At 42.0% G+C, this 26,635-nt stretch overlaps 1 protein-coding gene across 1 annotated transcript; it reads left to right on the forward strand.

Annotated features, from left to right (window-relative positions):
• Window positions 1-7,411: 7,411 nt before the first annotated feature.
• On the forward strand, window positions 7,412-9,332 carry CCL7 (C-C motif chemokine ligand 7). Its single transcript, XM_019732477.2, has 3 exons — window positions 7,412-7,544; window positions 8,371-8,488; window positions 8,846-9,332. Exons 1-3 carry the CDS (start codon window positions 7,469-7,471, stop codon window positions 8,946-8,948), a joined length of 297 nt encoding a protein of 98 aa, XP_019588036.2. The 5' UTR covers window positions 7,412-7,468; the 3' UTR covers window positions 8,949-9,332.
• Window positions 9,333-26,635: the final 17,303 nt, after the last annotated feature.

A 26,635-nucleotide genomic window follows, 5' to 3' on the forward strand; every position in this document is an offset into this window, starting at 1 on the left:
GATGCCTCCTCCAGTCTGGGCCACGATGCCACCCTTGGGCTCCCAAGGTCACAGCGTCTTCAGTTTAAACTCACAGGTTTGGCCACTGCCTTCAAAGCCTGACTACGGGATCTACATAGAGGATACAGCCGGTCCCGCCAGCTTAACCCTCCCCTCTGACTTCTCAGCCCAGCTTGGACACCAAGCTCGTTAGAACCTCCTCAGACTCTCAGAGTGTCCAATAATTTGGGACTGAACAAAAAGGTCTTCAATTCCTCTCCCCTTAGGAGGTCTCTTGTTTCTTAAGCAAGTACCCATTGGATCCATTTCCTCCCCTATGTCCAGCTCTGCCTACCACGGCGTGTTAGGAGGGGCAGTCTTCGCTTTGCCCACCAGAGTGTCTTTGCTTCCTTCTTCCAGCGCAAGGAGTGCCTAGTTACAATGAATGCCTCAGTAAGATTTCTCTAAACAAAGACTGGTTTCCCCTAGAGAAAAACGCAGCTGGCAGTTTCACTGGAAAATGTCAAGCTGTGTCCCAATCACTTCCCGCCACACACTCACATTCATACACTCCGCCTGCCTGCACTGATTTCAGAGAGCACTAAAACCCTGGGCAACTTTCTTTTCCCCATTGGAAATTAAGCAGGGCAGGGATTTTCAACTCTGGGATCTCTATGGCATCTTCCAGCTCTGATTTCCCCCCCACCCAACCCATTCATTCATCAGATACTTGTTGAGTGCCTAATGCTAGGTGATAATGAACCCTGGGGATGCAGGAGTGAAGAGCACAGACAAAAGTCCCTGCCCTCTGATCATGTTTAACTCATGCAAGCCTGCTGGTCCCACCCCATTGTGAAGAGCTCCAAGGACAACACTGCACTGAAAAAGTGTCTCTCATTACCCTGGCTATATGTTTAAGCAACAAATAAGTTGTAGGGTTGAATTGTTTGGTCATGCTTTAAGTCCTTGCATCTAAGTCAGAAGAGGTGTGTGTGATTTGCAAAACCATGTTCCCCAGTTTCTCCGTCTCCCCTAGACAAACATCTGCGTTCTCGTTCAGACGCTCCCGTATAGTAAAGTGCAGCAGGAGCTTTTGAGTGGAGCCGGTGCTTTGCAACCGGAGGCTCCGCCAGACAGCCAGCGGAAACTAAAGTAGCACGGACCTATTCCGGGCATCTGAACTTTCTCTTTTTCAGGATGGAACATTCTGCAACCAAGAAAGAGAAACGGATCATCCCCTGAGAAGTATCCATGGGGCCCCAGAAAATCACTGTCTGCTAAGGCTCCTCACTGTCCCCCAAGTGCTGCCACTGTCTCTTCCCTAAATAGAAGAAATGGGGAACTCAGGAAACCAAAAGTCTTACTTCTCTACTCATTTCCCTGTCTGCTGTGACAACATCCCACAATTCAGATATTTGGGGAAAGTGACGAGAGTGTTGGACTGTTCATAGGTTCAAACAATGTGTATTGAGAAACTGCTATATGAAAGATGCTGCACCAGGCACTGGGGTCCAGTGTGGACAAGGGCCATGAGGGGGGTGGAGCATGGAGAGTTCTGGAAGCAGAGCATGAGGCTAAGGGTAACATGAGTGTTAGAGGTCCACAGAGGCCTGTCCGAATATGAACGTCAGGTGAGAACAGGCTGCTGCTGTGTGACAAGCTGCGGCCTTAACTCAAGGCTGGGGCTGCCCTCTCTGACTGTCTTCTGTCAGCCCCAAAGGCTCTATCTCTGTCCACAGCAGACAAGAGAACAGGGATGAGAAAGAGCTTAGGAAATCTAAACTTCACTGCATTACCTAATATACATGCCCCATAAACTTTCACAGCAAGAAATAAGAGTGGAGGCTTGGGCTGTACTTTGGGGGTCATACAAATCGGGAACTGGCTGCGTGTGTCCTGGGGACTGCAGCTTGCGCAGGACATTAGAGTGACACAGCTGTTTACACATTGCTTACAAAGCACCTGTGGTTTATTGTTTCATACAACTCTCGTGACAATGTGAAAAACAGTTGTCTTACTAATCACATTTCACAGAAGAGGCTCAGAGAAGTCAAATGACTTGTGCAAGGGCCACACAGCGAGATAGAGGCAGAGCCAGGCCTCCGGGTCTAGCGAGCTGAGGCTCTGCCTGGGGCTCTTTCCATGATTCCAGGCTGCCTCCTCTTTCTCCCTCTTCTCTTCCTTTTCTGCCTATGTCTTTTGCCTGTTAGTGCCACCCAGCCCAGGCAGCAGAGACTCTACTTCACGTACCTATGCTTTAGCCCAGGGGTGCCTACACACACACTGGCAGCCACCTGAGCGGGAGGAGAAAGCTTAGGAAAAATACAGCGTGACAGAGTTAAATTATAGATTGCGATTCAGCAGTCTGGAGTGAAGACCGGAACGCTCTCTGCTTGATAAGTTCACTGGTACTGAACTATTGGGAGGTCATGTGTGCCGTTGCTGATCCCATGCAACACCTGGGCCCTCTCTCCAGAATAATCCACAGACACATGTGGGTGGAAGATAATCCCAGATGGGTCTTGAAGCCTAGCCAAGAGCCACAGACAAGAACTCCAGTCTAGACAAAATGAACTGCTCGCTGTTTCCCATCCCCGGCCAGCATTTCCCATGCTGAGCCCTTTAAAGGTTGTTCGAATGGGATCCTGGACCCATAGTAGTATCATTAGCATCACGTGGGAGCTGCTTAGAAACACAGGACCTCAGGCCCACCCAAGACCTGCTGAATTAGAATCTGTACTTGAACAAGCTCCCAAGAGGATGTGTCAGTGCTTTAAGTTTCCAGTCTCTGTAAGTTTCCTTCAAAATGTGCTCTTCTTCCATCCAATAGTCACCGAAGGTTCGAAACCTGCCAACCCCGAGCCTGTCTTAAATGTACTACCATGAAGCCTTCCTTGAGCCCCTTAGTGGGGTTGTCACAGTTCTGCCTCTCTCCAGCTACTGCAAGGATTCTGCATGTCACTTGAGTTTCCCTCAGGTGGCCTCAGCACGGGTGTTCAAACAGGATTCAGTGGAAGTCTGTCCAAACAGTGTTTCTCTGTCCCCACCACCTGCTCTTCATGATGTCTGTTTCCCCAAGACTCCCCCAGTTCAGCGCCCTCACTGGGTGCCTCAGATGGGCTCACAGTTTGCCTTGGCCCCCTCATCTCACTGCTCAGGCCCCCCGTGGGCATTGCGAGCCCCAAGTGAGGAAAGCGGTTTGTCCCCCACTGTGCAACCCTTGGTTGCGGTCTATTGAGGGAGTGGTGGCATGCCTTACACTGCCGCTATCCTATCTGTTTACTTAGGTTCAACCCCTCACCCACGGCCGCCCCCTCATGGAAGCCCCCTCACCACAGGGGGGCCACTGTGTGAGGGCGGCGGGCCCAGAAGACAGCCTAAGTGACAGGCCCCACTTGACTGAGACATCACCTCCACCCCCAACCTACCCAGGCCCCTGCAGAGGAATCTTCCCTTTCTCTTCCCACAGGCTATCCCTGTCACTGTCCCCACCCACATTCCTGCTGCTTCATGCAAACAGACCTGGAGCAGATCCATCCAGAACACAGGAAATGCTCAGGTTTGTTCACAAACTGAGCACGTCCTATGGAATCTCCCTTTATCATCTCTTCTGAAAAGCATGCTTCTCATCTAACTCAATCCCCCCCTCACCCCCTCCTTAGTCCCCTATCTTGGGCTCTGCACAGAGTAGATGCTGACTGTATATCATAGTAAGGAGCTAGTGCAGTATATCAGACAGGGTGCTACACCGAGAGCCCAGAAATGAACAAACCCCCACAATCTCCACCATGTGTCTTCTAGTCACCTCAGGCCTGTCGCTGACTCTTTCCTCAGTTTCCCCATCAGTGAAACAGGAAGGTTTTATTCATATCTGACATTCTGTGCAAGAGTCAAGAACAGATCTAGTCCTTGAATGGAAAAGGAGCGCAGAGCTGGGGAAATAGGCACCGGGCTACCTGGAGCTCAGAGCTAACCAGGAGGAAAAGAAGGGCGAGGCCGAAGAAGAGGCCTGGGGGAGTCGTCTGGGAGGGACCTGACGGGTCTTTCTCAAAGGCCTGTGGGGGGGGAGGACAGCATCCGCGGAGCAAGCGCAGGCTAAGGAGCACAAGGTGGGGACGGGGAGCAGGGGAAGTGCGGAAGGGGCCGAGGCAGGGGGCTAGGCGCTGGTTTCTGATGTTTCTAGAAAGCTCACTCTTTGTTCCTCTTTCCTTCACCCCTGACACTGAGTGGGAGTCTTGGGTAATGACAAAGGCCCACACAGAGGATGCGGGTTGGGGGTGGGGTAGCTCATTGGGAGGAAGGAATAAAGGATTATTCACCAAGAACTTTTCCATTTCTCATCTATGATTTAAAGGGGTGGGGGGTCCCATGGGGAACTTGAGGTTCTGGGGAATGGAAAACCTTGACCCTGCTTCCCCCCATGCCCCTTTCCGGGCCTTTCCCTTGTGTGGGGCCTCCCCTCCCCCACCACACACACACAGCTGGGCTCCAACCCAGACCACAAGACACATCCTGGCTCCAGGCCCAGCATCTGGAATGTAGGCTCGTCAGGAGTCTCCATAAGACCTGGGAACTTCCAAAACTGCTTCAGGGTGGGAATTTCCACTCATTTCTCCCACAGCCTGACTGACCTGCCAGCAGAGGACAGCATCTCTCCTGGACAGAGCAGAAATGGGAAGGAGATGGTTATCATCTTCCAGAGACTTTCTCTGCTGATTCATACCCTTTCACTTCTGATCTGTTTATTGTCTGACACTTGCAGTGACCGAGTCACTTTCTAAAAAACAATGATTCCTTTCCGAAGTAGAGACACAGCTTCACACACTCAGAATTCCGCCTAAGTACTAAGAAAAGCCAACGTTTCGGTGTGACCACAGGCCAATTGGTCTTCCTCTCTGGAATGTGGTTTCCTCACATAAAAAGGGGAATTTGAAGTACACAATCCCTACAGGCCCTCTGATTCCAGGGTACCAGGAGTGAAGCCACATGGCTGAACCAGGAGAGAATACAGTTGGCCCCTGAACAATGCTGAGGTTACCACCACCCCACCCCACATACACATACACAGTTGAAAATCCACATACAAGTTTTAACTCCCCAAAACTTAATTACTTATAGCCCACTACTGACAGTAAGCCTTTCCTTAAGCAGCCGATGAACATACATTTTGTATGTTATATATACATTCTATATTGTATTCTTATGACAAAGTAAGGCAGAGAAAAGAAAATGTTAAGAAAATATAAAGAAGAGAAAATATGTTGCCAGTATTTATTGGGGGAAAAAGCACATATACGTGGACCTTCCCAGTTCCAAGATCTCCACATCTTTAAACCAGTTAACCTAGACAGAAACCAAAGACGGACTGGATTCCACAGGGAGACAGGATGCAATCTTCCAACTCCATGGAAAAGGACACTAATAGATTAGACAGGGGTTCTGCTAATATGAGAAAAAACTTCTTGGAAGTTAAGATGAGACTGTCTGGAATGACTTATGAAGTTGCACAATGTCCATTTCTGAAAATATTTTGCTCATTTAAGAAGAATGAATTGAGCTATTGGCAGAGCACTGAGCCAAACAGAGATTTCAACCTGGGGGACAGGTAGCAACATTCAGGCAGAGTGAAAATAAGGTTTTGAGAGACATCTCAGCAAAGCAGTGCACAAGTTGATTTGTTCTCTGTTCCTTTTTGGAATGATACCCAAGAGTCTGGAATGGTCTCTCTGTAGATTCCCCCCTCTTAGATTCTCTAGGAAACCAATATCCATCATGAGATATTAAGCCTAGTGTGTGGGAGTAGGGATTCTGGAATCAAAGTGTCTTGGATGGGAATCTCCACCCCACCTGCTATTCTATGACATCCTTGGCAAGTTACTTAACTTTGGTTCTAACCAAAGAAGGTTGGGTTGTTTGGAGGACGAATAGACATTGCTGGAAAGCACCTCAGCACGATGCCTGGCCCCCAGTCAGTACTCAGACAGTTATGCCTTTTCTTCACCATTCTGGTCACTTACTACTGACCAGACGTTTGTTCCGTGTAACTCATTTCTTATTACAAATGGAGTGGTTGGCAGGTATGTCTTCCAAGAAGCTCCATGCCCTTTATAGACATTGTCTCAATGACCCTTTAGTAACCAAAAGTCACTAGAGCCTTCCATGACCACTGGGCAGAGGCAAAGCAAGGCTCAGAAGCATGAAACAGTAGAATGAGGAACTCAAGAAACCAGAATTTCAGGATCAGCTCAGCTGCTAATATGCCTGAAGGAATTCTATCATATTTGTAAAAGGACAGAGTTCACTGAAGTGAAGTCTAAGGTCTTTGGGGGTTTTATTACTACGATTCTACGGTCTCTGAGGAAATCTCAGGCAGAGCTGCAGCATGAAAGCAGGCATTCTAAGTCCCATAGTGCTGTCCCTCTGCTCAGCCCTGCTCCCTGGGAATCCAGAAAAAAGCTGGGAAGGACACCTCCTTGCCCATTGCCACCTGCTGTGCTGACCATAGGCTCCAAAGGCACAGTGACATAACCCCCAGGAATGTCTCAACTCCTCTTTAGGCGCCTGCTAGTTCAGAAGATGCTGAGGTAATATTCAGGCAGCCAGTTGGACATTTCCTCCAGAAGTATGTCCTAGTGGTGACAACACAGACACAGGGTCCTGCTCTGGGGAACTTGGGCAGGTTGCTTAACCCCTCCGTGCCTCTGTTGTCTGATCTATAAAATGGGAATTAATAATACTGACTCGATGGGGTTGGAGAATTGAAAGGTGAGCACTTGTTCTGGGCACCGAGGAAGCACTACATGAGCATCACGTGAAAATATCTTCTGCAGCTCTACATGGCTTCTCCCAAGAATCCAGTGATTCTTACAGTTCAGTTCTGTACTTACAAAATCCTATAGTTCTGCTAAGCTTCCATTACCACCTGCCTTTTAAAGACAAATGGATTTAATATGCTGTTGGGGAGTCTGTCAAGACCCCAGGGCCCCTTCCTGAACGGAGGCCCCTTGGGCGGTTGTATGAAGGTGAGGCAGGGATAAGCCCTGGGATGCTTTCGTTTTTCCTTTGATCTCTGCTTGCTGGTAGCTTTTCTTTTCTGCAAGATTCACTTCACAGAAAGCAGAATCCTTAAGAATAAGGCCTTTGGTTCATGTCTGTGATCACTCTCGATAGAATTGTGCCTCGGCGCCCCCCAAAACCCCCCTACACACACACTCACTGCTTTTGGTCACAGGTTGGATAGAAAGTGTCCTACCCAACCCACTGGTTCCGACTCTTATTTCCTGGAAACTTCTCAGGACACTAAACTTCCTCAGCACATTTAAACTTCCACTTAGTCATTCATTGAGGGTGACGTTGCCTTGGGCCAACAATTGCTCCACCCACAGCTTTCAATAAAAGGCAGGCAGAACAGCCAGAGGAGCAGAGAGAGAGAGAGACAAGCTCAGACACTAACAACTCTCACCAGAAGCTCCTGTCCTCACCCTCCACCATGAAGGTCTCCGCTGCTCTTCTGTGTCTGCTGCTCACCGTGTCCACCTTCAGCACCCAGGTGCTGGCTCAGCCAGGTAAGCCCCCTCCCTCCTTCCCTTTAAAACACATCACCCCATCTCTGGGTTTTCATGGGCCATTAGAGCAGAAAGGGTATCCACAGCCTCACTTTGACAACTGCTTTTACAAGGCAAGCAAGCTCAGGGAAGGATAAGGTGTAAGCTTGACCACACAGCTGCTGCGGGGCAGAGCCTGCATGAGAAATCCAGCTGTGAACCCCAAATATAGCTCCTTCCAAGACTCTAGCTCTGGAAACACACCCTCAGTATAGTTACTGCCCCAGCTCCTTCAGCAATGTAAGGGGATTGGGGTGATCAAAGAGCGGGTGCCTGGTGGTGGGTGTGCAGGGTATTTCCAGATACAATGGAGTGGAGAAGAAGAGACCCAGAATCTGGACTGTGCTTCATTCAGTCCAGCTTCCAGAGACGCGGCTCTGCAGAGGCCGTGGGTGTCAGAGAAACTCATGACCAGACGTAGATTACTTGGAGCCTAAAGGGGGACCTATACCTGGGGTCCCAAAACTGATCTTCCCTGACTCCAAATTCCCTGAGAATTTGGAGTATTAGCTCCTCCTAATGACACTCCCAGGATTTATGTAGTTTTTAACAGCTCCCCCTTCCCTCAGACTGTTATCGTTGCTCTATACCCATTTTACAGCATAGTAAACTGAGTCAGTATAACATTCTAGCTCTGAGGTATAGGCAGACATGTTGAAATGTAATGGGTTCTACCTCTACTCCTGATTTCCCTGTGCCTTCTCCTTACTACTCTTTTCCGCTCTGATGAAGATCAGAAGAATCTAATCCATCCTGAAATGTTTTTTCTTTGTGGTTCTATTTGCAGATTCATTTGGTTTCGCAGTCACCTGCTGCTATGATTTCGTCAACAAGACGATTCCCAAACCGAAGCTGCTGAGCTACAGAAGAGTCACCAGCAGCCGCTGTCCCAAAGAAGCTGTGATGTGAGTTGAGCACACATTTCTTTTCTCTCTGGTCCACTTCTTCCTCAGAAAAAAAAAGGGAGCCTCACAACCTCAGACTCAGAGAGTCTAATCCAATATCCAAAGGTGCCCCGTGGGAAAACGAGGGGAGAAGCGACTCCTGGGACCCCTTTCCCTCTGGGTGCTGATCCAGACCATCCCCATTTCTTTAGCCTGAAGTCACGGGGACATCTCTAGGAGCAGCGTGTACTGGGTACCAGCCTTCCACCCACTTCCCTCCTCTAGTTCTCCTGGTAGCTTCTTAGGGCAGGATGAGCTGCGCTCCTAGGCTGAAATCTCAGTGGAACTCCATCTAATCGTGCCCCTCTCTCCCCACAGTTTCCAGACCAGACGGATGAAACTCTGTGCCAACCCTACGGAGCCGTGGGTCCAAGACGCCATAAAGTACCTGGACACGAAAACTCAGACTCCAAAGCCTTGAGCACTCACTCCGCAACCCGAGAATCTGAACCTAATTTATTTTCTTCCGGTTTTCCCTAAATACCCCCTGATATTATTTTATTATATTTTGAAAGAGTGTGAACTTCGTTTATCGATATGAAACATGATGCCTTAGGTAACGTTAACCTTATTTAAGTTATTAATGTTTACATTTATCTTGACTACTAGTGTGTTTTAGATATGGAGACGTAGGTAAATTGCTTTCCTCTGTGGACTCCAATTCCACCCTGGGATGGTAGGGGGAGCCTGGCAAGAATCATTAATGCAAACACTTGTTTTAAATTCCAAGGTATTGCTAAGAATGTTATTGTGGAAATGTATGTGATGTAACTATGGAGCAATATATATATATTTTTATACAAAACCTGACTTGTGGTGTTTTCTTGAAGGAAATTAAAAAGCGGAGTAGGTTTGGTGACAAGGGAGGAGCGAGGTTTCAGAGGGCAGGGTTCACGTTTGGAAAGAAGGAAAATGTGGATCGTTCTGGTGTTTTTCACTGGATGGACTCATCTGAGTGAAAAGTCTTGAAGGCAAGACCCAGTCAGGCATTCCACCATGACCACTCCAGACCCCAACTACCCTTGCCACCTGTTTAGCAAGAACCCCACCCCCATTTCTTTTCTCATAGCCCCTGAACCCGGCCCCCAGTCTCTTTAATCTATTGCCACTGTCCCTTAACTGGGGTACCTGCCCTCAATCTCTCCCCCTTTAACTAATCCTCCAACTTGGAGTAAAGCAGACACTGTGGATATTGGGAAATCAAGGAAAGACTTAAATGACCTCCAATAAGATGGTTAGATTAGGATTTCATAAAGAGGACACAACTTGAATTTATCCTTGATGAAAGATTAGTTCTTTTCTTTAAAAATTACAAGATTATTAAGAAAAGGAGAAAGCAGAATGGAAGCAAGTACCTAAGGGTAGAAATTACGATGACATATACATCCAAGAGGGAGAAAACCAGTCAGATGGGAGCTGGCGGTTCATGTCTGGGTCAAGTGATGGGCAAGTTGAGAAAGGAAAGTTGAATAAAGGCTGTTGAATGCCAAGGTTGTAAGTTAGTACTCAGCGTCACAGGTTAAGAGGAGATGTTGAAAATATTGGTCCACTGAGGGAGGACATGCCATGTTCAGAGGTTCAGAGGTGAGTTTCAGGAAATGTAACGTATTGGCTTCTTGCAGACCTGGAGAAGTCGGGACAAAGGGGGGCTACTGCAGGGGTCCAGGCAAGAGATGGTGAGGGCCTGGATATGGAGCCTAAGAGGCAATGTTGGACAAGAACGAGCTAGGCATGAGTGTCACAGATGGAGGAGATGGGGGAGGATGAGCTGTGACCTCAGCTAAGGAGCCCCTTCTTCAACCCACATTTTAAGGGGTCAGCTTCCCTGAAACCAGAATGTACTTCTATCACTATCCCCCCCATCCTAATCCCAGGAGGCCCGGATCCTCCACTTAGATGGATGGGCCTCGTTTCCCTAAAGTCTGTATTCTCTTGCGTTGCATGTAACCTATTTATGCATAGATGGTCCTTCTACTAATAAAACCAGGTGTATGACACATTGCCCTGTTAAATACACTTAGCATGGTACCTTCCCACTCTGGTGGGGAGATGGTTCCTGGGTCAAGACCAGCCAGTGCCTTTGGCAGCATGAGGTGCTGGGGAAAACCCTGGGAGGCAAGCAGGACACTGGGGTCTAATCCAGAACTGGCACTGAGTCACTCTGTCACTTAGAGCAGGTTGCGTATTCTGAGTCTCTGTCAATAAAATAGGGATGATAATGTGTTACAAATAGAAACGCAGGAAAACCTAGAGTCTACACTCTGGGAGCAGGTCTCTTGGAAAACTTCAATTTTGACCAGCTGGAGCTGGAGAGGACAAGAAGGGCTTCTGCTTCCATATTCCTGAACTGGTCCTGCGTCCCTGATTCAGGCTGAGGATGCCATCAAAGCTTCAAGTAACACTTTCCAAAGTGCCCTGAGACATCTGTCAACGGACACTTTACTGGCAGCTCTTAATGGAATCACTGAGCCTTGTGCCAGGTCCAGCACATCTCCCTGCCCTTCCTCTTCTCCCCCAGTTTGCAGCCTTGATCGCCAATCGGGAGTAAATCTCCAATTGCAGTGGATGCCAAGAGGCCAAAAGGGAGTGGAGTGCAATCCAGTGGGGCATCACCATGTAGTTTACTGAGCAGCAGTTTCTCTAATGCCAGGCAGAGGGAGGTGGAGGGTCTGGGAGGAGAGGAAACTGAGGGAGGCAGCGAACCATGTGCTCAAGCCCCAAAATAACCTTTTCAAGCCACCTCTATTCATTTTCAGGAAATCTTGAATCCTAAGCTAAGCATGGGATTCCTTGCTCCTCACATAAACTAAGCACGGGATTTTTTCCTAAACTAAGCATGGGATTTTTTTCCTAAACTAATCATGGGATTCTTTGTTCTTCGCATAATGAAACTGGGAGCACAAAGCATTGGCAACAGGCCCTGTTTCAGGAGGGAATGCCAAGTGTAGTGTGTTCATTTACAGTTGCTGCCAAGAGCCTATTCCAGGAAATTCGAGCTTTTACTATCAAACTCAAAATTCTTTCAGTTTCTGCCATTGCCCAGTTCCAAAGCCATTTCTACATGTTTTGCTATTTGTTACAGTAGCACCCTACTTACAGGTATGAAAATCTGTATTAGTTTCTTATTGCTACTGCAACAAATTATTATACAATTCATGGCTTAAAACAACACAAATATATTATCAAGTTCTGGAGGTCAGAAGTCCAAAATCAGTCCGTTGGGTTGCATTCTTTCTGGAGACTCTAGGGCAGAATTCACGTTCTTGTCTTTTCCAATTTATAGAAGCTTCCTGCTTTCCTTAGTTCATGGGCCCCTTCCTCGATCTTTAAAGCCTCTTGAAAATCTCTCTCTCTCTCTCTCTCTTCTTTGCTTCTGTTATCACATCTTATCGTTGATTCTTACCTTCGTGCCTCTATCTTATAAAAATGCTTGTGATTATATTGGGCCTGTCTAGACAATTCAGGATAATCTTACCATCTCAAGATCCCTAAATTAATTATGTCTGCAAAGTTCCTTTTTTCGTGTCAGGCAACATATCACAGTTTCTAGCATTGGATTAGGTTGTGGGCCTCTTTGGGAGGGGTCATTATTTAGGCTACCATGATTAGGGACCAAGCAAAGGTTTACAATAGGTATCTGGGCGCGGTGCCCTGGATCTGTGGAAATCACCTTTCCTTGGTGGGCACATAGGTTATGGACTTATTTTGTGCATCATATAGTTCCTAAGTTTCCTGTGGATTAAAGTCACCTGAGTTCCTTTCAAACCATCAGTACATCCCCAAGGATTCTGACTGAGGATGTTGGAATGGGGAAGGCTCCTCTTCCCATTGGTTCCTTTTATGAGTCCCCCAGAAGCTCCAGATGCAACGATGAGTGTGGGGTCCCGTGCTCCTCAGTTCTCTCATGCTTTGGATGCTGGAGTTGCCAGTCAGTTCTGCAGTCGCTGGCTTGGACTTTGTTCTGACCTAGATTTGGTAAATTTATAAGCGGGAGTAAAAAGGACTACGGAGTCCAGAAATTTAGAATCTTGTAGAGTTCAAAAATCCAACTGTTTCACCATGCCAAGCAGTGAGATGGAATTCTTAAATGGCTTTGAATAAGCAAGTACCCAGAAAACATTTCAGTTGGATGGTGTGTCTTCAGGAAGACAGCAGGTTAGAGTGTGGCATTCCCGAGCAAGCCCAGAATCCTCAGCCTCAAAGAGAGCCCTGGGCCAGCTGTGGAGGGAGCAGAGAAATGAGCCACAGACAATGCGCAGGGAGGGACTTCGCAGGTTGTTACTGGTGTTTCAAAACTAGCTCTAGTAGTTGCTTCTTGAGGGAATTATATTGCAAAAAAATCGGAAGCCAAGACTGAAAAAAGGCTTTGGCTGTTTTCGTTGTCGAGCAACTTTTGAATCTTTTGAATCACGAGCTAGAGACAAGCAATGACAGCCACCAAGGAAGCGGATATCCACCAAGTCTACTTCCAGAGTGACTAAGGAGGAGAAACGCGCAGGGAAGAGCCTGGCCGAAGGTAGATCTAGGGACCCTGGACAAGGGAGCTTCTCCTGAGATCAGGACCAGAGCCCCAGTTCCAGAAACGGGCTTTCACAAACTCCAGCCACAGTATTTCCGAACTGCTATCATGAGTCACTGTGGGGTGTCCCCCAATGAGAGTAATCATTGTAATTCTATTCCTATTCTACCCGGTACATGGGAATGTTGGGGGTACATAAAGTGTTCACTTTTGAATTGTACCATCATCTTTTATTTGTAGGCTATAAAATTCACTTCTATGTGGGTTCATTATCTCATTTTGTAAAAACTTTTTAAGTTTTAAAAATGCGGTTAAAAAAATACATTACATACAATTGGCTATATTTGCCATGTTTATGTGTACAACTCAGTAATGTTAAGTATATTAACATTGTTGTTCGATGGATCTCCAGAATGTTTTCATCTTGCAAACCTGAAACGTTATATCCCTTAAACAAGTCCCCATTTTCCTTTCCTCACAGGCCCTGGCAACCACCATTTACTTTTTGTTCATATAAATTTGACTACGTTAGATACCTCACATAAGTGCAGTCATACGGTAGTTTTCTGTTTGTGACTACCTACCTTACACTTAGCATAATGTCCTCAAGGTTTATCCATGGTATAGCATGTGACAGAATTCCCTTTCTTTTTAAGGCTAAATAATATTCCATTGAATGAACGTACCACATTTTTCTTATCCATTCATTCATCAGTGAATGTTAGGCTGCTTCCGTCATTTGGCTATTGTGAATAGTGCTACAATGAACAGGGATGTGCAAATTATTTTCAAGATACTTTCAGCTTTTTCGGATATATACCCAGAAGTGGGATTACTGAATCACATGGTAATCCTATTTTTGGTTGTTCTCCATAGTGGCTGTACCATTTTACTTTCCATCAACAGTGCACAAAGGGTTTGTTTTTCCACACCCTCACCAACGTTTTTTTATAGTAGCCACCCTAATGGGTATGAAGTGATATTTTAATTTTGATTTACCTTTTTCTCCTGACTAGTGATGTTGAGCATCTTTTCATATGCTGTTGGCCATTTGCATGTCATCTCTGAAGAAATTTCTATTCAAGGCCTTTGCCCATTTTCTTCAATGGGGTTATTTTGTTGTTGAATTGTAGGAATTTTTATATACCCTGGATGTTACCCCCTTATCAGTTGTTTGATTTGTAAGTATTTTCTCCCATTCAGTAAGCCAACTTTTCGCTTTGTTGATTATGTAATTTGACGCACAGAGGTTTTTATGTTTGATGTAGTCCCATTTATCTATTTTTGCTCTTATTTCCTATGCTTTGGGTGTCATATCCAAGAAATTATTGCTAAATCCAATGTCATGAGGATTTTCCCACATGTTTTCTTCTAATAGATTTATAGTTTTAGGTCTACATTTCAGTCTCTGATTCATTTTGAGTTAATTTTTGTATATGCTGTGAGATAATGGTCCAAATTTATTCTTTTGCATGTGGCTATCCAATTTTCTCATCATCACTTGTTGAAGAGACTGTCCTCTCCCCATTGACTAGTTTTGGCACACTTGTTAACGTCATTTGACCATAATATGTTTTGAAATCAGGAAGTGTGAGACCTTAAAGTTTGTTCTTTCATTCAAGATTGTTTTAGAGTCTCTTTATAGTCCATATGAATTTTAGGATTTTTTTTTATTATTATTTTTTTTAGTTTCTGCCAAGGATACCATTGGGATTTTAACAGGGATTGCATTGGATCTATAGGTTGCTTTGAGTAAGTTACATCTTAACAATATTAAATCCTTCAACCCAATGCACATGAGATGTCTTTTCATTTACGTTTTCTGTCATTTCTTTCAGCAATGTTTTACAGTTTTCATTGCACAATTCTTTCACCTTCTTAGTTAATTCCTAAGGATTTTATTCTTTTTGATGCTATTGTAGGTGGAATTGTTTTCTCGACTTCCTTTTCAGATTGCTTATTGTTTGTGTAGAGATGCAACTTATTTTTGTGTGTTGATTTTGTATATGCTGTTTGGCTGAATTCTTTTATTATTTCGAACGGTTTTATTTTTTTTCATCTTTAGGGGTTTCTACATAAATGGTCATATAATCTGCCCACAGTGATAATTATACTTCCTTCTTTCTAATTTAGATGATTTTTATTTCTTTGGCTTATTTGATTGCTCCAGTCAGGACTTCCAGGACTATGTCGAATAGAAGAGGTGAAAGCAGGTATCCGTGTCATATTCCTGATCTTAGAGAAAATGCTTTCAATCTTTCTTCATTTAGTATGATGTTAGCTATGGATTTTTCTTATGTGGCCTTTAAAATGTTGAGGTACTTTCCTTCTGCTTCCAAACTTTTTTCCTTGTTTGTTAAGTGTTTCATCCTGAAAAAGTGTTGAATTTTGTCAAATGCTTTAGCTGCCTCATTTGAGATGACCATATGGGGTTTTTCCTTTATTCTGTTAATGTACTGTATTATATTAATTGATTTTTATATGTTGAACCATCCTTCCATTAGGAATAAATCCCACTTGGTTGTAGTATATAACCCTTTCAATGTACTGTTTAATTCAGTGTCTAGTTTTTGTTGAAGATTTTTGCATCAACAATATCCGGGATATTGGTCTGTAGTTTTCTTGTCTTACAGTATTTTTGTCTGGCTTTGGTATCAGAGTAATGCTGGCCTCATAGAATGAGTTTGGAAGTGTTTTCCCATTTTCAAGTTCTTGGAAAATTTTGAGGAGTTTTGGTGTTAAATCTTCCTTAAATGTTCAGTAGAGTTCTCCAGTGAAGCCATTTGGTGTGGGTCTTTTCTTTTTTGAGAGCTTTTTTATTACAAATGCAATCTCCCTACAGATTTTTTATTTCTTCATGATCTTGTGGTTTTGGAATATATCCAGTTCTTCTAGCTTATCCAGTTTGTTGACATACAATTATACAGTGTTCACTTATAATCCCTTATTTCCATGGTATTAGTTGTAATGTCCCTTCTTTCATTTTTTATTTGACTTAATTTGTGTCTTCTCTCTTTTTTCTTACTTACTCTAGCTACAAGTTTGTCATCATTGTTGATCTTTTCAAAGAAAACTATTCATTTCATTGATTTTTTTCTATTATTTTTCAATGTGTTTCATTTATCTCTAATCTTTAATATTGTCTTCTTACTGCTAGCATTGGGTTTCGTTTGTTCTTCTTTTTCTAGTTCCTTGAGGTGTAAAGTTAGATTGATGATCTAAAGTCCTTTTTTATTTATGTGATCACTTAGAGTTATAAACTTCCCTCTTAACATTGATTTCTCTGCATCCCATAAGTGTTGGTATGCTGTGGTTTCAACTTTTTTATTTTTAGACATATAGAAAAATTGCAAAAATAATCTAAATGGTTTCCTTATCCGTTGCTTAGCTTCTCCTAATACTAGCATCCTACTTTCTTTACGTCTTGTAAAGTTTGTTGTGTCTCTGCTCCATATATCTTCTTCAGTATGTGCTCCAGGCGGGAGGGGCATCTAGGTCATGCCATCCTCACAGTAAAGGGAGGGAAAAGCCATGGTGGCACCATGAGATGGCAATAAATTTATGTTCAGAGATGGCATATGTAACTTCTGCTCACGACTAATTTGTCAAAGCTACAATGTTAATCGTACACAGACACTGTCCTCACAGGGATACATGGCCAAGACCCTTTTGAAGCCCAGAATATTTCTCATCCCAAGTTCTTGCAGGACTTCCAGGACCTCATCTCTCTCCTCTCTCTGATATGCTCATCTTCCCTTAAGCCCAATATAGTATTTCCTAAAAGCCAATCCCCCCATTCAACGTCTCAATTCAGAAGAAACAGGACAGTGTGGGGACAACTTGTTCAGGAGGCTATCAGCATCGTTCTGAATCACTAACATGTTTCTGTCCACTACCCATCCTAATTTCCTACTATTAACAATCATGACAGCTAACGTGGACCGCACGTTGTTCTAGACATTTTCATCCCACTTTTCATGAATCAACTCATTTCTTCCTTGCCAAAAAAAAAAATGAAAATAATGTTATTTTTATTATCTCTACTTTTATCAATATGGAAACTGAATCACAGGTAAGAAGAGTAGCTTGCCTATGGTTATGCAGCAAAGTGGGCAATGTTACAGTCTTTTTCTTAAACATATCACTCAACTTCCTCTCCAAGAACTGAGCAGCAAGTCTGTCTCTGCCTCCTCTTATTTCCCAGATTTCCTGTTCCTTGTTCAGACAGATAAAACAATTAGAACTATGTGGCTTTAAAAATCTTCAGGCCATCAAGTTCATATTTGGCAAATACAGGATGTGGATGGGGCCATTTCCTAAATCTGTGTTCATGGCAGACATAGCATGCCATTCAAGGCACCATGAACTCAAACCCAAAGCAAGGTCCACAGTTCTCCCGAAGACATCTCTCTTGGCTGCTCTCACCAGACAAAAGAGTTGACACTTGAGTAGTATTCAAGTAAATTCTTAAGTATATATTTAACTTAAATCCCCTCACACTCAAAATAGATCCTGCTAAATGCAATGTGGTATCCTGGATTGAACCTTGGGACAGAAAAAGGACATTTAGTGAAAACACTGGTGAAATCCAAATGATGGCTGAAGTTTAGCTTATAGTAATATACCAATGTGAGCTTCCTGATTGTGAGAAAGGTACTATGGATATGTAAGATGTTAACAATAAGAAAAATGAATTATCCAATTTGAGGAATGGAAGAAATGAATGAATGAATGAATGAATGAATGAATAAATAATAAAATCACAGAGACCTGTGTAATACCCTCAAGTACACCAATAAACACATAATGTCCCACAAGAAGATGAGAAAGAGAACAGGATGGAAATAATATTTGAAGAAATAATGACTGACTACTCCCCAAATTTGATCAACAGCATTAATTTACGCATCCAAGAAGATCAACAAACTGAAAGTAGGATAAACTTGAAGAGATCCACACCAAGATACATCATAATCAAACAGTAAAAAACAAAGAGAAGATATTGAAAACAGCAAGAAAAAGTAACTCATTACATATAGGGATCCTCAATAAGATTAACAGTTAATTTTCATCAGAAACCGTAGAGGCTAAAAAAGGGTGGTGGTGGTGACATGCCATATTCAAAGTGCTGAAACAAAAATACATCAGACAAAGATATAAGAAATTTATATCAGATAAAACTACTCTTCAAATATGAAGAAGAATGAGAACATTATAGCCCTCCAGAAAAATTCTAAGGGGAATTCTTCAGGTGAAAAGAAAAGAGCACCAGACTGTAATTCAAAGAAATAAAGGTAAAGGGGGGGTCAAGATGGCAGAATAGGTAAATGCTGTGCTTATCTCCTCTCATGACCATATTAAAATTACAACTAAATTGCAGAACAACCATCATTGAGAATCACCTGAAGTCTAGCTAACCAATGCCTTATAACTAAGGACATACAGAAGAAGCCACCTTGAGACTGGTAGGAGGGGCAGAGACGTGAATGGGCTGGTCCCAAACCAGCAGGTGACCATTAAAGATTGGGAGGGATATCTCAACTGTGGAGGTTCCCACCAAAGAATGAAGGGTCCCAGCCCAACAACTGGTTCCCAAGCCCAGGGTTCCAGTGCCAAGGCGAGAAGTCCCCATAACTTCTGGCTGTGAAAACCAGCCGAGATTGTGGCTAAGATGATGGCAGCTGCAGTCCCAGGCACTCCTCTCAAAGGGCCCACATGTGGACTTCCTTGCTGACACTCACTTTCTCTGAGCTCCACTGCTGGGGAAACAGCTTGAAAGGCACCAGGGACATACAGGGAGGAACTGAATTGTTTGGCTTCAGCGTGAGGGCTGGCAGGACAGCTTTCTCCCAGATGGAGAACCTGGTGGAAGCCATTGTTTTTCTGTTGAGCCCTCCTGCTTCCTGGCATTCATACACAGGTGACCGCCATATCTGAGTCTCCATCGCCTGGATAACACTGTTCATTTGCCCTGATGCCCTGAGACCCCATCCAACTTCCAGGCCCACCCAAGCAGCTTCCAATGGCTTTTACATATAAATGGCCTATCTTGGCTCATGATGCGGAATTTCCTGAAATCTCTCAAAGATTCACAAAACATAAGTAATCATCATCTGTCTTCAGCATGTCCCATACCTCTGCCTGAGTAGCCATAAACACAGCACTATCGATAGTAGGCCTTGGTTCGCGGTTAGGCCTGTCGAGGCACCACCAAGCCCAGTGTGAGCAGGAGACATAGCAGACCTACCTAATACATAGCAACAAACACAAGGAGGCAGCCAAAATGGGGAGACAAAGAAACATGTCCCAAATAAAAGAACAGAACAAAGCTCCAGAAAAAGAACTAAACAAAATGGACACAAGCAATCTACCAGACACAGAGTTCAAAACACTGATTATAAGGATGCTCAGTGATCTCAGGGAGAACTTCAGCAAAGAGAAAGGAAACATAAAAGTGGAGCTAGAAAACATAAAAAAGAACCAGTCAGAAATAAAGAATACAATAACTGAAATGAAGAATACATTAGAGGGCATCAACGGTAGATTAGATGAAGTAGAGGATTGAATCAGCAATTTAGGAGACAATGTAGCAGAAAACACCCAAACAGAGCAGCAAAAGGAAAAAAGAATCCAAAAAAAAAACACACAAGAAGAATAGATTAAGAGACATCTGGTACAACATCAAGCATAACAAGATTCACATCATAGGGGTACCAGAAGGAGAAGAGAGATAGCAAGGAATTAAAAACCTATTTGAAGAAATAATAACAGAAAAGTTTTCTAACCTGGTAAAAATAAATAAATATACAAGTCCTGGAAATACACAGAGTCCCAAACAAGGTCTACCCAGCAAAGCTATCATTTAGAATCAAAGGAGAGAGAGTTTCCCCCACAAGAAAAAGCTAAAGGAGTTCATCCCCCACCAAACCAGTATTACAAGGAATCTTAGAGGAACTTCTTTAAGATGCAGAAGAAAAAAACAAAAAGAATAAAAAAATAATAATATGGCAATAACTACATATCTATCAACAATTACATTCAATGTAAATGAATTAAATGCTCCGATCAAAAGATAAGGGGATTGAATGGATAAGAAAACAAGACCCTTACATATGCTGCCTACAAGACACTCACTTCAGATCGAAAGACACACACAGACTGAAAGTAAAGGGATGGAAAAAGATATTTCATGAAAACGGAAACAAAAAAACAAATAAACAAAAGCTGAAGTAGCAATACTTATATCAGACAAAATAGACTTTAAAACAAAGGCTATAACAAGAGACAAAGAAGGACCCAATAATCCCACTTCAAGGTATTTATCTGAAGAAACCCAAATGCTACCTCGAATGGACATGTGCATCCATATGTTCATTGCAGCATTGATTACAATGGCCAAGATGTGCAGGCAGCCTGGGTGTCTGTTGAAGGATGAATGGATAAAGAGGAGGTGGTACATATATACAGTGGAATATTGCTTGGGCAGGGAAAGGAATGGATTCTTGTCATCTGTGGTGGCATGGATGGACCTGGAGGATATTGTGCTGAGTGGAGTGTAAGACAGAGAAAGACATATGCCATGAGATTTTGCTTACCCTGTTTCCCCAAAAATAAGCCTAACTGGACAATCAGCTGTAAAGTGTATTTTGCAGCAAAAATTAATATAAGACCCGGTCTTATATTAATTTTTGCTCCAAAAGACACATTAGAGCTGATTGTCTGGCTAGGTCTTATTTTGGGGAAAACACAGTATACGTGGAATCTAAAGAACAAAATAAACAAAACAGAGACAAACTCATAGATACAGAGAACATTTTGATGGTTGTCAGATGGGAAGAGATTGGGGTGTGGGTGAAAAACGGGGACGAGATTAAGAAGTACAAATTGGTTGTTACAAAGTAGTTATGGGGATGTAGGGCTTGGCATAAGGAATATTGTCAATAATATTGTGATAACTATGTATGGTGTTAGATGGGTACTAGATTTGTCAGGGTAATAGATGGGAGGAAGTTGGGGGGCAGGAAGAAAAAGGTGAAGGGATTAAGTACAAATCATAGTTACAAAGTAGTCATGGGGATATAAAGTAAAGCATAGGGAATATAGTCAATAAAATGGTAATAACTATGTATAGTGCTAGGTGGGTACTAGACTAGTCAGGGGGATCACTTCTTAAATTATGTAAATATATAACCACTATGCTGTACACCTGAAATTAATATAAAATAATACTGAGTGTCAACTGTAATTGAAAAATTAAAAAAGGGGAGAAAAATGTGAAGGGGAATATGAGGTCCAAATTTCCAGATGTAAAACAAATAAGTCATGGGGATGTAATGTACAGCATGGGGAATAGGGTCCATAATATTGTGATAGCATAACACGGTGTCAGATGGGTGCGGGACTTACCATAGTGATCACTTCTTTAGGTATATAAATGTTGAATAACTGTTGTGTAAACCTGAAACTAATATAATATTGTGTATTAGCTATATTTTAATAAAAAATTTTTTTAAAAAGACATAAAGGTAAAGGTAACTACATGGGTTAATATAAAAGACAGTATAAATGCATATTTTTGTTTAAACTTTTTCTTGAATATAATTTAAAAGACATGCATAAAGCAATAATTATAAACCTGTATTGAGGGGAATGCAATGTATACACATATAATTTATGACTAGAACAGCTTTAAGGTGAAGGAAGAGGTGGAGCTATGTAGGATTAAAGTTTTCATACACTATGGAAATTAAAATCTGTGTTAATCTGAACTAAGTTCTAATAAATTACAATGATAATGGTATTCTAATAAAGTAACTCAAAAATATATAATAAAAGAAAACAAATAAAATTGTACCCTAGAAACTATCTATATATCATGAAGGAAAATACTCATGGATGGAGGTGCAAACTCAGTAAGATGGCCAAATAAGACATCCCTCACTCATAGCTCCTCCTCAAAAACAACAATTTTGCATCCATCCATGGACCAAAGTGCCTTTTTGGGAGCTACGGGATCCAGCATCACATGCCAAGGGACCTGGGAGGAGTCTCTCCCACCCATTCATCAGGTAAAAGGCATGCAGATCTCAGTCCTGCCTGCAGTGGCACATAAGTCAGCTCTAGTCCCCCATGGCTGTGGTCTGGGAGCTGCTGGAGAACACTGTCTTAGGCAGTCACCCACAGATGAGAGGGCATTTGTGAGTGTTCAGGTGTTGAACCGAGAGCTTCCAGCATATCATTAGAGAGAAAAAAATGTGTGCACACATTGGAGGAAATAAAAGGGAAAGTTTGACATTACTCACATCACCCCTTCCCCAAAGTGGGCCAGCTCAGTGCCAAAAGACCTTCCTGGCCCATGTGTTTTCCTGTGAAGGGAAAGAGTGTACATGAGCTCCCCCCACTGCTCAGTTATGCTGAATGCTGCCAAAGACACTCATTTCTCTCCTGACCCATTCAGAGTATTGAGTTGTGAGCAGCGAGACCTGGAGGTAAGTAGAGACTGACAGAACAGCAGACATGACTTTGGGAAGGCATTTAACGGCTGCAGATTCTATTAACTGTACTGCGGACTCCATCAAGTAACCGCCCACAATCCCCTGGTGACCTCTCTCATACAGATCCCCCTAACTAGCCCACAGACACCCCCAAACTGTGGCTGGCTACCTGTGAATGCTTCCAACAATGGTGTGAGCAAGCTTTGGCAGACATCTTGTAAGAATGCACAGAAAGCTGGCCTGAACCTGTAGGCCAGGGAGAGACAACAAATTTTAGCTTTAGGTCTGCCCTTGTGAAAGCAAAAGAGAGGCTGACGTCTCTGTCTGGTGTGTTGTGGGATTGCAAGAAGACATACAAGATGAAAAGTTCTGTCACAAGAGGGAGCAATAAGAACGTAGAAATTCTTATACCCATAAAAGTTCTGGGAAAGCCTCAAAATTCCTAACAGGGTGGATGGGAGTTATTTCTCTCCTAAGTCAGTCAGTAAAGACTGGAGCAGGTAACTGTTACTTCAAATCCAAAGAAAGCAACACAAGACTTCAAGGAACATGAAAAGTCAAGGAAACATACCACCAAAGGATCACAATTGTCTCCTAGTAACTGACCCCGAATGCAGGGATATCCACAAAGCACATGAAAAGAATTCAAAATAGTCATTTTAGAAAAGTGCAATGAGCTACAAGACAACAGAGAAAGAAAATTCAACAAAATCAGGAAAGCAACACATTAACAAAATTAGAAGTTTAACAAGGAATTGCAGATCATAAAAAAAAAATTCTGGAGCTGAAGATACAATGAATGAAATGAAAAAAAATATGTAGTAGAGATTATCAATAGCAGTACGGATCAAGGAGAAAAAAGAATTTGTGAATTAGAAGACTGGACCTTTGAAATGATCTACTCAGACGAGAACAACAACAAAAATGAAGAAAGCTTATGTGATTTATGGGATACAATCAAAAGAAACAGTCTGAGAATTATCGGAGTCCCAGAAGAAGAGAGACAAGAAAAGGGAGAAAGCTTATTTAAAGAATTCAGGCCTGAGAAGTTCCCAAATCTGGGGAGAGATTTGGACATTCAAGTTCATGAAACTCATAGGACCCCAACAAATTCAAAGAGCTCTATTCCAAGACACATTGTAATCAACCTGTCAAAAACAAAAAATCGAAGAAAATAGATAATTTTAAAAGCGGGAAGAGAAAAGCAGAAATTTCTCAGCAGAAACCTTGAGTCAAAAGAGAGTGGGATGATATTAGGAAAGTGCTGAAAGGAAAAACTGGCAAATAAGAACAATATCTGGTACAGTTATCCTTCAGAAATGAAGGAAAGCTTTTCCTAAACAAACAAATCCTGAGGAAATTCATTACCACTAGACCTGCCTTACAAGAAATACTGAAAGGAGTTCTTCAAGCTGAAATAAAAGGAAACTAATTAGTTACATGAAAATACACAAAACACTGGTAAAGGTAAGTAAGTATATAGTCAAATTTAGAATTCACCTCAAGGAACTGGAGAAAGAAGAAACCAAGTGCAAAGTTAGCAGAAATAAGGAAAAAACTAAGATCAGAGCAGAAATAAATGAAATAGAGACCAGGAAAACAACAGAAAAGATTTTTTTTTTTAAGAGAGAAAGTTCACAAACTTTTACTTACACTAAAAAAAGAAATTACTCAAGTAAATAAAATCAGAAATGAAAAAGGGAACATTACAACTAATACCACAGAAATAGAGACTACTATGAACAATTATACACTGAAAAATTAGATACCCTAGAAGAAATAAATTCCTAGAAAAACACAACTAGCATGACTGAATCATGAAGAAACAGAAAATCTGAACGGACCAATAATCAGTAAGAATATTGAATAAGTAATCAAAAACCTTCCAACAAAAGTAAATACTAGGACCAGATGGTTTCCCTGGTGAATTCTACTGGACATTTAAAGAAGAACTAATGCCAATATTTTCTAAACTCTTCCAAAAAATAGAAGAGAAGGGAACACTCTCAGCAGCCATTAAAAGGACCATTTATCATAATCAAGTGGGATTTATCCCAGGGATGCAAAGATGGTTCAACATACACAAATCAATAAATGCAATACACCACTTAATAGAATATAAGATAAAAATCATATGATCCTCTCAATAATTGCAGAAAAACGCATTTGACAAAATACAACATCTTTTTGTGATAAAAATGTTCAACAAATTGAGCATAGAAGAAATGTACCTCAACATAATAAAGGCTATTTATTACAAATCCACAGCTAACATCACACTCAATGGTGAAAGTTTGAAAAAAGTGTTTCTAAGATCAGAAACAAGATAAATGTGCCCACTATTACCACTCCTAGTCAGCTTAATACTGGCAGTCCTAGCCAAATCAATAAGGCAAGACAAATAAATAAAAGTCACTCAAATCAGAAAGGAAGAAGTAAAATTTTCTCTGATTGACAGATGATATGATCTTATATATAGAAAACCCTAAAGAGTCCACCAAAAAATTGTTAGAAGTAATCAACAAATTCAGTAAAGTTGCACAATACAAAATCAGCATATAGAAATCAATGATGTTTCTGTACAATAACAAAATATCTGAAAAAAAGAAATTAAAAAAACAAAACTTTTCTTAATAGCATCAAAAACAATAAAATACTTAGGAATAAATTTAACCAAGGAGGTGAAAGATCTGTATACTGAAAACTTTATGACTTTGATGAAAGAAATTGAAACACACACACACACACACACACACACACACACACACACACACAAATGGAAAGATATCCTATGTTTATAGGTAGGAAAAATTAATATTGCTAAAATGTCCATATTATCCAAAGCTATCCATGGCACCCATGAAAACCCTATCACAATTACAATGGCATTTTTCACAGCAATTTTTAAAAATTCTAAAATTCACATGGAACCTCAAAGACCCTAACTAGCCAAAGCAATTCTGAGAAAGAAGAACAAAGCTGGAGGCTTCACATTTCCTGATTTGAAACTATAGTACAAAGCTATAATAATTAAAATGCTATGACACTGGCATAAAAATAGATACATAGACCAATGGAACAAAATCAAGAGCCTAGAAATAAACGTTGACCTATATAGTCAACTGTCTCCTGCACCAGAAAAAAACCAAGGGAGAATATTCTGCTTCTTTGAAGCACCAAATAGATGGAATATGCATACTGGGTTAGAAAATAAGCTGTTGTGATGGGTTGCATCAAAATGATCTGAGAAGACTCCATGGATAAGGAGTTTGGATGTACATTGAATCTTTACCAATTTCTGCAACTGCGTGTAATGGAAATTTGAAAAAGAGCTAATAAAGAGAGTTCCATGAGCATAGTCACAGAGGAAAGAATGAACTTGATTTAAAGCTAAAGCCAGAATAAAAGCCTTGAACTGCTTCCAAGTCAGTGTTCAAAGTTGTGCCGTGCATCTCTCTGTCCCACTGGAAAATTTCCCTCTCTCGCATCCACGCTCATCATGGGGGATCCAGTTACAGGTGTGAAGAGCCCACACGTGGCCTCTCAGCACACCTGTCAAACAAGCTCAAAAAGAGCTTGGAGGCTTTGCTAGAAATAAATGACAAAGATTTATTCAAGGGTCTTTGGGTTTACAAATCATAAACACAATTAGGCAATACACAAAGTGTCCCAAAAAAGAAGGAAAAGCCGAGGGTTCTATGGAAAAAAAAAAAAAAAAAAAAAATTCACTTTTTTTAATCTTTTTTTTTCCCAATTATCGTTAACACATAATATTATGTTAGCTTCAGATGTACAACATATTAATTAGACATTTATATATCTTACAAAGTGATCAACCTGGTAAGTCTATTGCCCATCTGATACCTTACATAGTTATTACAATATTGTTTACTATGTTCCCTATGCTGTGCTTTACGTCCCTGTGACTATTTTTATAACTGGCACTTCTTAATCTCTTCACCTTTTTCACCAAGCCCCAATTTGTTCTCTGTATCTATTAGTTTGTTTGTTTCATTTGTTCATTTATTTTTTATTATTTTAGATTCCACATATAAGTGAAATCATATGGTATTTGTCTTTTTCTATCTGACCTAT

The sequence above is a fragment of the Rhinolophus sinicus genome, linkage group LG15 (assembly GCF_036562045.2).
Source record: "Rhinolophus sinicus isolate RSC01 linkage group LG15, ASM3656204v1, whole genome shotgun sequence".
Taxonomy (NCBI): Eukaryota; Metazoa; Chordata; class Mammalia; order Chiroptera; family Rhinolophidae; genus Rhinolophus; species Rhinolophus sinicus.